The following is a 16,426-nucleotide window of genomic DNA, read 5'->3' as shown; positions in this document are numbered from 1 at the left end:
ATACATTAAACATACATATAGGTTAATTTCCTTCAAATATCACAATAATATATTGTTTTTTTATTTTAAAAAGGGCGCATGATAGTCTAAAACTTGCATTGAATCAGGTTATTTCTGTCGATTATTTTTTTTTTGAAGAAGCTAAAATGAAATTTTTTAAAATCACAGTGAGTCCTGACCAGCACAAGAGTCCTGTCGATTATGAAGTTTACAAAATATGAAGAAAAGAGAATCAGGTTATTCACATCGATTATGAAGTTTACAATATGAAAAATAGAGAATAAGGTAACAATCTCTTCCATGTTGACCGTCAAAAAAGAATACTAGCTAAAAAGTGTACTTGTATAAATGGGATTTTTAATTTGTTATTGATTTTTTTTCTTTTATTATATTATTATAGTTGATCATTGTTTTTTTAAAAAGTTAAACAAACTCACTTAAATTGACATTAGAAAAAATCGAACATGCACACTGCAAAATCTTTATCCAAAACTACTAGACCAACCCAAGTGGGTTTATATTTGAGCATTGTTATCAACACACTCCATCTACCAAATACCAACAATGACTTCGCACAATTGATAAGAGGTCGATATGAGCACACTTAGACAATAGAGCAACTTAATTGAAACAAACCTATAAAAACCATGAAAGTGTAACTCAAAATTTAGACGGCATCCTACAAAGCAACATAAACAAACTTAGAAACCATATTAAGGATTTTGTCCGTCGGTTGGATTTAGGAATTTTATTTGGTTCAAAAGATAAGATTGATTATATTAATGACCAAACACCTTGAAGTTTTCTTCTAGACAAGAACAATAACTCCAGCTACAGTGGGATTATAACAATTGTTTCTTTTGCATAAAAAAACTGTACGTATTATCGTTGTTACTCTTCATCGAAGAAGGTAAGTTTATCAAGAGTACTCTTGTAGCTTTAATTGAAAAAATTAAATATTCACTTAATATATTTCTTTTAAGGTTAAATAAGTTTTTGGTCCTTGTAGATATACCGAATTTTGTTTCTAGCCCTCAAGGAAAAAAGTGACATGTTTTAGTCCTTATAAAAAATTTCAACATGTGATTTTACTACGTGTTCATTGAAAATTTGTTTAGTTATTCTTAAAATTCTAAATATTTTAATGATTTTTTACGGACATATTAAGAACATTATAAGAAATTTGTTTATAAAAAATTAAGCTTAAATAGTTAAATTGTTCCTATAAGTTCGCCTGTTTTCTGTTTTCGTCTCTGTATATTTTTTTATTGCAAAACAAACCTTATAAGATGCAAACGTTTTGCTTTTGGTCTCTACCGTCATCATCCGTTACAAAAACGCATATGTGACAAATAGAGGATGACGTGGCAGTGGCTGACGCCGCTGATTTGACAAACTGGATGATGAGTCACACTGTGAGAGGGACCAAAACCAAAAAAGGAAATTCTTAGAGGGGCCAAAACCAAAAAATGAGAAGATAAAAAATTCAAATTTAAAAACTTTGGTTCTTCCATCGTCTTCCTGTCTTTCTTCCTCTATTTTCATCTTAGTCGCACACCTTCACCATTTCTTCTAGCTATGTCCTCCATTTATGCTAAAAATTCACAAATAGATCATAAAACAGTAAAATTCCTTCACAAAAACATGCTTCTTTTGCACATTGATTTTGACAACGATGATGAAATTGTCACTGCATTGAGGCTTTTAAACCAGGTTACCCCAATTTCCAAGTTTCTTCATTTCACATCGAATGAGATGTTGTTGACGACTTTTGAAGGGAAAGAAAGGGTTCACATTATCGACTTCGACACAAAGCAAGTACTACAATGACCTAGCTTGTTCCAAAGTTAGTTTCATCGGCTAATCCTCCAAGCCATGTTTGAATCATAGGCGTGGGGGAATCGAAGCAAGAGTTGAATGATACTGGAGACAGGCTTGCTGGTTTTGATTTTCATTCAGTACTGGTGGATAGACTTGAAGATGTGAGGCTTTGGAAGATTCATGTGAAGGAACATGAAAGGTGTATTCTTGTGAATAATTACAATGTTCAGAAGGAGGAGCACATGAAGGAGCAACATCCCTCACTTTGGATTGGCTTGATCAACCTCTCTACACGATATATGGAGACAACAGCAAAAGGGTAGGAGTGTTTTCTGTTGGCAGGGGCGGATCCATTTGAGAGCAATGTGGAGCTAAAGCTCCACATGAAATTTTTCATTTTTTTTAATAAATAAAATACATGTTAAAAATAAGATCTTTTGAATGTTTTGTCACTTGTTAATGATACCAAAAAATAATTATAAGAAATGAGGAATGAGGGATGAGAAGAATTTATATCTAAAGTTATTAAAATTTGCAAGAAGCATGATATTGATGTGCCTGATATGGATGCACCGCATGCACAAAGGAAGTAACTTTCATTGAAAAACACCAATATTGTTTATTAAAAAGTTATATATTTAATATAAAATACACAAGTTATAAGACAAACTTACCATTTTAAATTTTTTAACATGTGCAAATTTGTATATGGTAGAAAAAACTCTTCTTATTTTTAATATAATTTGCATTATTGTTTCTTCAAAATTTTAGCTCCACGTATAATCAATGTCTGGATCCGTCCTTGTCTGTTGGTAGGAAAATTATCATTATTATTCTTTCATTCTTTACTGCAGATAAGATTTACTAGTTCAAAGAGTAGTTAGTGCAATTCATTTGTATTAATACACCAATGTTACTTTCTGTTCTTAATTTTATAGTCAAGATTTCTAGATATCCATTTGAAGTCAAATTTTGCTTGATTATTTCGTTCTTTATGTATTCATTTTCAAGTTTTTGTACTATTTATATTCGAAGGTGAAATGAAATTCTTTACAATTAATTATTCATTCTCAAGTCCTTGTACTATTTGTAGTTACATGTGAAATGAAATTCTCTACCATTCATTACTCATGTTATTTTCAGTTTATACTATTTCAATTAAACATCCAAGCAAAAATAATTAGTGCCTCTGTAGAATATTTCACCTCGAAACTTATATCAAATCGAGAGAAGTGGCAGACATATATCTATGGTTTGTTATTTCATACCACTCCGTGTAAAAGAACCATGCTTTTGTAAAAAGTCATGGAAATTTTACGGTTTTATGATCTATTTGTGAATTTTTAGCATAAATGGAGGATATGGGTAGAACAAATGGTGAAAGTGTGCAACTAAGATGAAAATGGAGGAAGAAAGACCGGAACCAAAATTTTTAAATTTGATTTTTTTATCTTCTCGTTTTTTGATTTTGGTCCCTCTACGAATTTTGTTTTCTGGTTTTGGTCCCACTCAATGTGTGACTCATCATCCAGTTTGCCAAATCAGCGGTGTTTTCCACATCAGCCACCGCCGCATCAACCTTTGTTTACCACATATGCGCTTTTGTAACGGATATTGACGGTAGGGACCAAAAGTAAAACGTTTGCATCTTACAGGGTTTTTTTACAACAAAAAAAAGATATAGGGACGAAAACAAAACAAACAAAAAACAAGCAAACTTATAGGAACGATTTAACTATTTAAGTCAAAAATATATATTTTTTTAACGTGTGATGAATTAAATATGAACTTTTTAAAAGGCCAAAATTTCAAGATAATGTTTTTGGACCTAATATTTCGTAGAGGAATTTTTTATTATGTTCTAAACAATTCTGTAAAAAAATCATTCAAAAGTTTAAAAACTTAAGCATAATTTAAACAAATTTTAATTTTACAAGACTAAAACTATGAGGTGAAATTTTATATAGGGACAAAAACATGTCACTTTTATGAGGACTAAAAACAAAATTTGTTGTATTTGTAGGGAACGTTCCTGAAGGCACATCAGCACTCCAAGTCAGTGTACAAAATGAGATTAAGTGTGTAAAAGTGTATGGGAAATGAATCGTATCTTGGGGATGACGCTTTGTCACCATTATTTAAGCTCGTTGGAGAATAACTACTTTCATGAAATGCGGCACCTCATCAGGGAGCCGTTGGAAGCCATATGCACGGTGCAAGAAGCGCGGGGGCGTCTTCTAGTGAGGTAACATGCACCAGAATTAACGTCTTCCCACATTGCATTCCGAAGACCGCATCACCACCATGTCGGAGGACTGTCGTCGTTGCCTCCATCCGTCATTACTGTACATATCACTTAATAATTAATGTGGTTACCTTTTTTTCAATAAAACTTTATATTGTGAGCTTAAAAGTTAATAAGAAAAGAAATTTATCTACCACTAAAAAAAGTGTAGTAGAGAGGAGAATATGTCTTTACTTTCTACAGGTTATTAAAAAAATGGTTTTGATACTTAATAATTTAGTGATTAATTTTTAATTTTTTATAAAAACAATTAATTATTTTGTGTTTGTTTACTGGAATGAAAATCATTTTTTCAAAAAGAAACAATTATAAAAAATAAAAAATGTGGAGAAACTACTAAAAACAGCTTCTATGATGCAATCTTTTTTTCCTTTATTTTCTTTTTAAAAAGTAATAATTTTCTAAAAAGATAAAAACACAATTAATATATCATAAATTTTTATATGAAAAAATCATTTTTGAATATGAGATAAAACATAGTCAATTGATTTTTTTTTCTCTCATTCTAATGGATTAAACATGATTTTGTCAGAAAAAAATGGATTAAGCATGATTATTGGAGTCATGCATTTCAATCACAAATAACATCATCAACTATGTACTAACCACCATTATATCTTGTAAAAAAATACATATCTCCATCTTTTTTCATTTATTAAATATGACTTTTTTTTAATAATATATATTAAATATGACTTGTAGAGTTATGTATTTCGATTACAAATAACATTATCAACTACATACACGAATCACCAATATATCTTGCAAAAATATACATATCTTTCTCGTTTTTTTCATGTATTATATATTAAGTCATGCATGTCATGTGAGAATAAATGTTATATATGATAGAAATATAAAGTGATTGTAAATTTTCATATCTATTACAATTATGTATTATGTATTTATTATCAATCAAATAACTAATTTATTTTATATAAATAATCCCATAAAATATTGCAAAACTCTCTTATTTTATAAGTAGACTATAAACCACATTATTTACCACTATGAAATTAGACGGGAAACTTCAACAATAGCATTTTTTTAATGGAAATTACTACTAATTAGTTGTTAGATTAAACTACCCAACCCCATCTAACTATTAACATAAATTATTATGAAAAGATAGAACACCTCCTCTGAATAATACATTTTTTTTTTTGAAAGATCCTCTGAATAATACATAGTATATGTATGTATTACCAAAACAAAATAGTACCCCTTTAGGTATGGAGCTTTTGGTGCAGTCTTCCATCCCAATTGTGCACGGGAATGAGAATCCGTGTAGTTGTGTTGGAGGGGTTTGGATTATCCAATGAGTTAACACATAACCATGACTGCTCACATGATTAATACAATCGCTTAATAAATAAATCCATTCCATACAAACCATGGCCAAAGGGCCAAGGATATTAAAGAGTTGGCAACGAAGCTAATCTTTTGATCTTACGGCATTGTCGGACTTTGTATTAGCCTTAATATTAAATATAATGGCTATGAATTTTGTAATCTAGGTCAAATAGTTCGGTCAACGAACTTGAAAGGTTGTTACAATACATGAAAAATGCTAAATTTTCTCCATACAAGGGACGGATTTGTGGTGTATATATATTCATAAAAGGTAAAAAGTTTCACTTTACATCGCATCGCATTGAGTAATAATACATATATTTATCTGCAACTGTTTAAAATAGGGAATTGCTAGCAAAATTATGTTTACAATCATCATTCATTGTTATAAAACAAAAAGAAAAGGAAAAAAACTAATATGTTCTTACAGATTATGATATGATATGATATACACAAACAAAACTCGTCTATAATCATTTCACATTTTACCAACATTAGGCATCATGCCGTTTTCGGGCAAGCGCAAACAATTATATGAAGTTGGACCTTCGGTTCATGGGGGCTTCATTATTTGACTTGTAGGCGTATGAGTATATAAAATTTTCTTTTGTTACGTAGACTCAAACCAAACACTTATTATTTGATAAAATAAAAAGGAATTTTGCTCTTCTCCCTTCAAAATTGCTCATCACCACCCCAAATTTCCATAATTAACCCCAGCGCAAGTTAACTTCCGCTCAAGAGTTAATTTGTGTTGAACCCCAGCAGCAGTTAACATGCGCTGATTTTAGGTATGCAATCAGAACATCCATTCTTGACATAATTGCATTTCTATCCTTTTTAAGCATTTCATCCATCCATTCATTCATTCAATCATTTTCATCCATTCATTCATTCACTCATTTTCAAAATCAATTCTAACTTAAAATACGCAAAATCAAAATCAATTCGAAAATTATTCAAATGTCATAGAAAAACACGTAAATGAGCAAATGCCACATAAATGTCATCATATTACATCAAGAGCCAAAATGTCGTAAAAAACTAAAATAAACAATTAAAAAAAAACCTAAAAACGATCAACCACTATCCAAAAATAATTTTCATCTTTTTTTAGAAGTAAATTGGCACAACTTTCAATATATAATTTATAGGAAAATGTTAACAAATTCTCTTAGGGTATTGTTTAAGCATCCAAAAGTAGCAAATTTTACATCGAAAATTGTGTAGTTATGACTTTTACATTGTTTGACTAATTGACTTGTATTTTTAAGACAAAATTTCTTTTTGTGAGTTTCTTAAACAATGCGCTTAGGGCACTTGTTAGCAAGACCTTAATTTAAGGCACATTGTAGGATTCCCCATAAAGTTGATATGTTAATCATTAATACGTTAAAATTACATCTTTCTACTAACCATGTTTATCGAAAGAAACAATGATTGTTATTCTTAGGCATTTCATTCCACCCGTGTAAGGAATGACAAAGCTATAATGTCTTGAGCATGAGACTTCCAATAACTTGAGCATGAGACCTCCATAGAACCTGGCATGGAATTTTTTATAAGGGTTTTGCTAGAAGCCACCTATGAATGTGTCTTTTAGCAATCCACATTTTAAGCTGTGATTTCCACTTTTTAGTTATAACTTTGCTAAAAGACGCCTTCATAAAATTAGTTAGTGTCTTTCAGCAAATGCTCATAGAATAACTTGCTAAAAGACACCTTCATAAAAGGTGTCTTCTAGCAAAACCCTTTAGTTTAAGTGTGTAAGTTAAAGTTTTAATGAAAGAAATAACATTCTTGTTGGTTTAGTACATGGAACGAAATCATCCAAATACAAAAGATAGGTAGATGTAAAAATTTCAAACTGATAATATATTTTTTTTAGAAAATTTTGACAACAAATTAAATAATGTTGCTTTTAAAAAGAAACAAATCATTTATGAATCTAAACCTTAAACTTTTTTTCTTGTAACCTTAACCTGCCTCATGAGCCATTAATAGTACAACTAATTGGTGGCTATCAAATGATCAAATGCTCGATACAAGTTAAATTCATGCCTGTGGTTTACATTTTTAAATCCATGCATGTGATTTACATTTTAAAAATCAGTTCCCCCTAGCTCCACATTGTATTTGTATTACATGATGGTGGTGAGTAAGATAATGATATTTAAATGTATATATGAAATTCAGAGGAATGCTATCACATTTGCTCCAATAAATAAAGACAAAGAAATATGATTAAACTTTCTATTGCAACTATTTTAAGGGAAATATGGTTGCAATGAAATAGATTGGTGTTGAACTTGAAAATGGATCCCAAATATTTCAGGTGGGATCAAATATGTACCATAACACAATATGAAATCAACAATCATGATTTTAAAAAAAAATAGGTAAACAGATGGGATATGTTACAAATAGGGTCAAATGCAAAACTTTGAATATGCTAACTAACTACTCAAAAATGTTCCTATAATGTTTGAACAAAACCTGTAAAATAAGTAACAATTTTGAGAGAAAGAATCGGTGCTATGAATAAAAAAGGACTACATATCTTTTACTAAAAAATTATTTGTATGGAGGTTTTCTTCATTTGAGTAGAGAAAATGGATTTCCAGTTGATCAGAGAAACATCACATATAAACGGTAACAGATTCATGTTGTGATCTGCGGATGGTCAAATGATCTTCATCATCTGGTGGTTAAGTGTCGATGGGTTAACTCAAGTGTGTGCTAGTGGCACAGCGTTTCTTGTGTGTTAAAACATGACCAAAAACATTACTAAGTTTTATAGTTGGACTCCCTGTAACCGACCTCCTTAGCACAAAATGATTTGTTCGTTTTTGTTAAACAAATCCTAAAGTTCATTCAAATTTTGTTTTTAGGTGAAACATGTTAAGAGATGGATAATCATTTTAGTAAAAAGTATTATAAAAATAGGGTTCTAATATACTTTTAACCCCGATAATATAGTAACTTTCGAACCATAATAATTTGGTATCACTTTAGTCCACCATCATCATTCATAATAACATATTAACTTTGGTCCTCATAGCCTACTCATCTGTATAACTGTAACATACTGCCATCACCCTTAACAAAACATGAGAAGAATTACTTTTGCAAAACGAAAAAGGTATTATAATAATTTTGATAAGAGACAAAAAACATATTTTAGCCAAAAATAACAATGAGTTGGTATAATTTGTGCCAATTAGGCTTGTGACCTTGAACAAGAAGTTGTATTTAACAGCTGCATTTTTGCTTTATCTTTCACGTAAACATGATATCAAGTGTAATTATGAAGCCGTTCCAATTCAAAGTCAATAATAGATCATCATTTGAATCAAAAAACCTTCATCAAATTGTAGGTCTAGAAGCTCAAGTCAAAGTCCCATTTGGAAGATGAGACAAACATTTCTATAAATGAAGTTTTAGGGTGACCCCCCAAGTTCAATGAAATAAAGTTATTATTACAACATAATGATACAGAGAATAAATGAGAAGGGTACATGAATGAGTTCAAAACTTGCAAATGAGTTGTCAAAAAAGAATATAATCTAGACTAGATTTCTGGAAAAGCTACCACCCGTTGTTGTAACTTCTCTCAAATCCATTACTACTCGAGTTGCCAAACCTAGAAGCTGAGTACCCATGATGAAAAGTCCTGGTTGATCCTACTGAATTAGGAGTTCCATCATGAACATCCCGCGTAAAAGATTTAGAACTGAAATTGTGACTACCGCTATTGTAAAAATGGTTTTTAGTACTATTATTAGTACATGGTGTTATTGGAGACCTCCAATTATCCCTTTCGGAATTGAAGGGAGAGAAATCACCAGAATGCTCTGCCGTCCAACCACCTCTATGTTTTGATTTCTTTAGTGTTTTAATGATGCTTTCTTCTGTATGAGACCTTGTCATTTTACTATTGTTACCATTATCATAAGGTGCAGATCTATATCCCATGTGACCATTCTCTTTCTGGGATCTTGGTGTTTCTGTACTTGATAAATTATGTTTCCTGTTGCCTACCTGAGGAGGCGAACGCAGCACACAAAACAACTTATTCATTTATTTTAAAAGAAACTGAGTGAAGAGATAGATATTATGTGGCAAGAAAGCATAAAAACTAATAATAATAGATAATAATGGCTAACGGCTAAAATTATTTCAGTAACTTTAAGAAATAGTATCATATAATGCACCTTAACAGAACTTGAGCATTCTCGGGAAAAATGTCCTTCTTCACCACACCTATAGCATGAACTAGGTGTAGCTGGATCGGTGTTCTCGGGTTGCCACCTTGAGCTTGCCTGCATTGATTGATCCTCATTAATTTATTTATTATTTAAAGAGATAATTACATTGACCTCCCTTGAGTTTTCTGTAAATGACACAAAGACCCCCTCTATTTTTATAATGGACATTAACCTCCCTTAAATTCTCTTATAATAGTCAAACACCTCCCTTTTTAATTTAACACCGTTAACAATCCGTTAACAATAAAAATCATTATGAGGACCATCTTCCTCCACTAAACCACGAAACATTCCAGCCATTTTTGTAAGCTGTTCAAAGCTTTTTCTTCCCCTTTATTTCAAATGCTGCAGCGCAGACCTCTTATTGCCATGTGAATCATACACATGCCCCATAAAAAAAACAAAATGCACAACATCATATTAATTTGGTTTCCTCATTTTTATCCCAAAAACGTGATTCAGTGATCGCTAAAAAAAGTGTGAGCAGATGATAAGTTGTGATAGGAACGGACAAAAATTAGAAACACAAAATGAATCACAAAAAACACACTTGTAAGAAACGATAACACACGAGAACGAAAAAATCCAATGCATTTGATTTGAGTATTGTAACTTGTAAGATCAGATGCTTCCATGGGTAACCGAAAAGTTGTGAGATTTGGAATTTTTTTTCTGACAGACCTAGACGGCTCTAACTGCAGGGTGGTATTTGTCATGTGAAAAAATAGAGGGGAGGTGAGTGACATGTGTACAAAGTTTAGGGGAGGTAAGTGTATTTTTCGCTTATTTAAATCAGCATATATTTATTAAACACAAGCACCCTGCACAAGATGAACAGGGACACTCAAACCACATTACAATAACCTCTAAAGGCTCACACCCAAAACCTGTTACCAAAAGGTACCCAGGGCCGTAACCAAAACACCCTTTAACAGGGACCAGAGAAAAACAGCTACAGGGCACTACAAACAGAGCGCCCCTTCTAATTAATACAAAAACAATGGGATTATTTTAATTCAATTCCACGCCCATCTGAAACCAAATTTGAGACAAGAAAAAAGGTCCCTCGGCAAACTCTCCCCTAAATTCATCTCCTATTAATTAATTTAGAATTTTGTTTGTTGTATTAAGTCAATATTTTTTAAAAATAGTTTGGTGTATGTATACCTTGGAAGTTAACCTTAATATGAGAAAAGATGAGAGGTTAAAGTAAAATCAAATCAAATTACCCTTGGAAAGAGAGCCATTCAGAAATGATGGTCTAGATCGAGGATAACCCAATAACAGAAAAGATAAATAGAATATAAAGATTAAACAACCTTATAGACATATCTTGAAAATTACCTTAACAGAACTTGAGCATTCTCGGGCAAAATGTCCTTGTTCACCGCAATTATAGCATGAACTAGGTGTGGCGGCAGCAGTGGCCTCATTTTTCAACCTTGAACATGCCTGCACCAATTGATCTTCATAAGCATGCATACTCAATTTTATTTTAATACTAAGGTATTTACGTGTCAAATCATAGTTTCTAAAAACAGATTGATGTGCTTTACTCCCAGTAGGCAAAAAAAATGAAATTAATGGAAAAGCAAACCTAACTACTTTTGGAAAGAAAAAGCATTGCATAACGTATCGTCAAGATTAAAAATAAATCACAGGTCAATAAACTTAAAAGACTTACCCAACCAATATGACCCATCTGACCACATTTGTAGCAAGAAAATTCTTTTGGTATAGATTCTGTTGTATTGACACAGCATAAGTGGCCAAATTTCTTGCACACATAGCATTGTATTTCCTAGTTAAACAAAGGGAAATCAAGTAAACAATCATAAACTGAACGCTTCATAATCCATATCTGATTTATCCATTAATAACTAAGTGAACTCAACCAAAAACCTTTAGCATAGTTTCCCATAAAAGAAAAGGAGGAAAGTGAAGCGAAAAAGATGGATAAGAACTACCTTGAGATCATCCTGCGAATAATCATTTTTGCACAAAAACATATCATGCCCAGAATTCCCGCATCTCAAGCATACTGTCAAGCTTTTAGAATTAGAGCCAACTGTGTGCTTCTTTGGACAGTCGCTACTTCGGTGACCAGCTAGCTTGCAGGTAGAGCAATACCGTCCCTACAGAAGATAAAAGGAAATCTATAATTCTAGATAAACAATAAACCATGATATAAACATTTTTAAGCGCTGACAAACCAATATGACAAAGTCTATGATATGGTTGAAATTCATTCCACTGAAATAGGTAAGTTTCATTTTATGGACAGTTGCATTCAACCAAAAAAATCTTCAATGTTGATCATGGAAAAGGCAGTTTGTTTATTTTCCGCTTAGTTGCATCTCCATCACGCCGCTATAGCAACCATAGCGTTCCGGAATTTGAACAAACCACCATTTTTCGTGGTTGACAACACTATGCACTAAATCGCTTAGCGAAACAATAGTGGTTTGATCAAATTCCACTATTTTGTAGCACTATAGCGCCGCTATTACAACATATCAAACTCCAGTCAATCCAGCCTAATGGTGCATGCACTGCACCAGGAGCAGTATCACCTAGCCACCAACGCAGTCAAACAGACCTTGTACCATAGACTCAGCTCGCTGATTAATAAAAATAAGCAACCACGCAAATCGATCAAACTTATTATACATAGTCGGTAACTATAGTATACATAGCTCCTTTAAACAGAAAAAAGAATACGAGAAGCAAACCAAACATACCATAATGCATTTTTTGCCATTATTATGACTCAAACTGCCACACACAAAACAAGGTTTCTTGCGCTTAGCAGCCGTACAGTTGAAAGAAGCATGGCCTTCTTCGCCGCAGTTATAGCATGTTCCCCAAACATTATCTGATGGAGGATCAAAATACCTGGGACCACGCTGATGATAGAACAGAAACATATACCCAAAGTAAGCCTTGGAGACAGTACAGTACCATTTTCAATATCACATTTCAGGACAAAAATTTCAACTCACAAGCAGCTTACGGAGGACAGTATTGTTGCTCGTATTAACCACCCTTGGTTCTGCTGCTTCACCAGGTACCACTTTCTCTGGGTCTTCAATCGTCTCTACAGCTTCCTTTTCTTCTTCTTTAACTGTAACAGCCTATATAAGACAATCCATTGTTTCAAAAATACCAAAAAGTGAAAAAACACAGCCGAAATTCTTAAACTAATTTTGGATAAGAAAGAATTCGTTATTTGAACTTTAGTTGTCTTAAAATTATTGGAGCAATCTGGTTGTCTTTCAACCACAGCTTTGTAGTGCTAGAGAGTAGGCACAGTCTTCTTCAAACAAGAGGGTAGGCATAGTTTTCCATAAAAAACACAAACATAGAAAAACTTTCTTGGTTGACCAAGAATGGCCAATTTTTCATTGAAAATATGGGTAGGGGTGGGGGGAAGCAATTTTAACACAGCAAATATTCAATTGAACAAGTCTAATAGAGACTTACATTTACAGTTTGTATCTCAGATTCATGCTTTTTCTTTTTCTTCCTTTTCTTAGTCTTAATCTCCTCACTGTGCAATTCGGAAGCTGTGTTTCCTATCAAAGCATCCAATACAATGTTAGCATAGCATTTTCAACAATACATTTCTCAACAAATATTACAACTCACAAGCAGCTTACCCAGAGCAACACTGTCGCTCGTATCAACCATGCCTGTTTCCACCTCGGCATTCTCCACTTTTTCTGGTGCTTTGATTGTCTTTACAACTTCCTTTTCTTTTTCTTCAACTATAACAGCCTACATAAGCAAAGCTTAATTAAGTATATCGAAGAACACAAAACACAGCTCAAAATGTTCTTAAACTACTTTTGGATAAACAATATACAATTGCAACTGTAATAATTGTCTTAATACCATTTAATGTTAAATCTGACTAACCAGTTTAGGCGTGTTTCAGTCATATACCCTACTAGGCCTTGTTTGAATAAACAATTTAACTAAGTGTTTATCATATAACTGTTTAAAAATAAGTTATCTCCCAGTTTAGGTGTGTTTCAATCATATATCCTACTAGGCCTTGTTTGAATAAACAACTTAAGTGTTTATCATATAACTGTTTATGAATAAGTTAACTCTACAACAAAAGTTAAACAAAATCAAGTTGTTTTCATATAAGCTATCATTGAGAGCTTATGAAAATAACCTGAATACAGCTTATAGACATGTCATAAGATGATTTCATAAACTCAATATGGCCCTGTCTGGATAAACAATTTAATTGCATTAAAGATTATAGCATAAGCGCTTATTATAAGCTATTTCCATGACAAAAGATAAGATAAATTCAAATTGTTTTGACGTAAGCTATAAACTGTTTTTACAAGTTATCCTAGAGAGCTTATGAAAATAAGAAAAAAGGTAAAAACAGCTTATCAACATGTCATAAGTAGTTTTCATAAGTTCGCCAAACAATCTCACGAGTTCTTGTGCCACTGGATAAGCTCGAAAAAAACCAATCCAACTAAACAGAAACTAATTAATCATTAGAGCAATTTGGGTTTCTTTCAACCACACCCTTGTAGTGTTTAGAGAGTAAGAACAGTTTTCCATAAAAAACATAACACAGAATAATACTTTTTTTTTTTTTTTTGTTGCAGACTAAGAATGCCCAATTTTCCATTGAAAATAGGGTTAATTAAGTAAATGGTCCCTATAAATATTCAGAATTTTTCCTTCAAAAAAAAAATATTCAGAATTTTGTTTTTAATCCCTACAAAATAAAATCACACTTTTTAGTCCCTATAAAATTTTCCATCAACATTTTTAGTCCCTATAAAATTTTCCATCAGCATTTTTAGTCCCTATAAAAAATTTCCCTCAGCATTTTTAGTCCCTAAAATGCTTAAGGGAAATGTCACAGGGACTAAAAACAAAACTGTGAATATTTATAGGGACTAAAAACTTAATTAACCCTTGAAAATATAAGGGGGTAAAATCAATTTTTACACAACAAATTTTCAATTGAACAAGTCAAATAGAGACTGACATTTACAGTTTGAATCTCAGATTCATGTTTTTTCTTTTTCTTTTTCTTCTTTTTCTGAGTCTTAATCTCCTCACTATGTGATTCGGAAGCGATATTTCCTGTTAATGCATCCAATACAGTGTTAGCACGACATTTTCAACATTACATTTCTAAACAAATATTACAACTCGCAAGCGGCTTACCCAGAACAACATTGTCGCTCGTATCAACCATGCCCGTTTCCACTTTAGCATGCTCCACTTTTTCTGGTGCTTTGATTGTCTCTACAACTTCCTTTTCTTTTTCTTCAGCTATAACAGCCTACATAAGCAAGGCCAAGTTAGTTTCAAAAAACACGAAACAAAATCCCAAATGTTCTTAAACTAATTATAAAATTTGAATAAATAATATACCAGTGTAACTCTAATGATTGTCTTAAAAACCATTTAATGTTAATCTGACTAACCAATTTAGGTGTGTATCAATCTTATACCCTAATAGGCCTTGTTTGAATAAACAACTTAATCAAGTGCTTATCATAAAACTGTTTATGAACAAGTTATCTGTACAACAAAAGTTAAACACAATCAAGTTGTTTTCATATAAGCTATCATTGAAAGCTAAGGTGAATAAGCGGAAAACATGTTATAGAATGCCATAAGATGTTTTCGTAAGCACAATAGAGCCCTGTTTGGAGAAACAACTTAATTTGTATTGCAGCTTATAGCCTAAGCGCTTAATGTAAGCTACTTCCATAAAAAAGATAAAATAAATTCAAATTGTTTTCAAATAAGCTAAAAGCTGTTTAATAAGTTATCCTCGAGAACTTATGAAAATAAGCTAAAAAGTAAAAACAGCTTATGAACATGTCATAAGTTGTATTCTTAACTTCCCCAATCACTCTTACAAGTTCTTATGCCACTAATTAAGCTCAAGTAAACCAATGCAAACCGCTCTAAAACAATTCACAAGTGATTATGCTAGCAGATAAGTTCAAATAAATCAACCAAAAAATCCCATTGAAAACAAAAAAAAAAAATCATCTTTTTATTGCAGCCAAAAAAAACCCCAAATTTCCATTGAAAAATTGGGAAAAAAATTCAAATTTTTGCACAGTAAACATTCAATTAACGAACTAAACAAAAACTAACATCTACAACTTCAATCTTCGTCTTTTTCTTCTTCCTCTTCTTCTTTACTGTCTGTGTATCCAATACGGCGCCGTTTTGTGGAGTAATTGCACGGTTGTGAAGTGCTTTTTGAATAATCTCGAGGCTGAGATCCTTGTTTGCTTCTTCATCATCATCACTGATTGCTGTGATTGAAGAATTTGAAGCATTGAGCTCCTCTTCTTCGAGCTCTATCTTCCTCGCTGATTTCTTTTTGGTTCCCATCTTGAAGTTCAATTTGAGCAAACTCTAACCCTAATTATAATATAGCTTTGTTCGGTTTTGTGTCCTTTCTCGTAATTAATTAACAATTGTTTTTCTTTTTGAAAAAAACAATTAAAACAATTAAATTTGTTCTTCAGTAATTAAATTATGTGTCCTCGTGAGCTTAGCTCAGTTGGTAAGGACAATGCAAACCTCGGCCACTACCAAAAAAATTATGTATTTTTTTTTTTGGTAAGGACAATGCAAACCTCGGCCACTACCAAAAAAAATTATGTATTTT

At 32.1% G+C, this 16,426-nt stretch overlaps 1 protein-coding gene across 2 annotated transcripts; it reads right to left on the bottom strand.

Moving 5' to 3' along the window:
• Positions 1–8,866: 8,866 nt before the first annotated feature.
• Positions 8,867–16,155, bottom strand: LOC146924446 (uncharacterized). 2 transcript variants are annotated; one of them, XM_085709442.1, is made up of 12 exons: positions 15,904–16,155; positions 14,956–15,073; positions 14,774–14,871; positions 13,407–13,524; positions 13,231–13,322; positions 12,750–12,881; positions 12,489–12,653; positions 11,715–11,882; positions 11,432–11,548; positions 11,092–11,199; positions 9,694–9,801; positions 8,867–9,520 (listed from the first exon to the last, which is right to left on the bottom strand). In XM_085709442.1, the coding sequence occupies exons 1-12, from the start codon at positions 16,144–16,146 to the stop codon at positions 9,068–9,070; spliced, it is 1,920 nt and encodes a 639-aa protein (XP_085565568.1). In that variant the 5' UTR covers positions 16,147–16,155; the 3' UTR covers positions 8,867–9,067. The 2 variants fall into 2 exon arrangements, with proteins under 2 accessions (XP_085565568.1, XP_085565569.1); XM_085709443.1 differs by having other exon boundaries at positions 14,780–14,871.
• Positions 16,156–16,426: the final 271 nt, after the last annotated feature.

Source organism: Medicago sativa, chromosome 5 (assembly GCF_051527215.1).
Source record: "Medicago sativa cultivar Bolivia chromosome 5, Bolivia_mono, whole genome shotgun sequence".
Classification (NCBI taxonomy): Eukaryota; Viridiplantae; Streptophyta; class Magnoliopsida; order Fabales; family Fabaceae; genus Medicago; species Medicago sativa.
The sequence above is the reverse complement of the archived record's forward strand: the minus strand, read 5'-3'. Positions and strand labels throughout refer to the sequence as shown.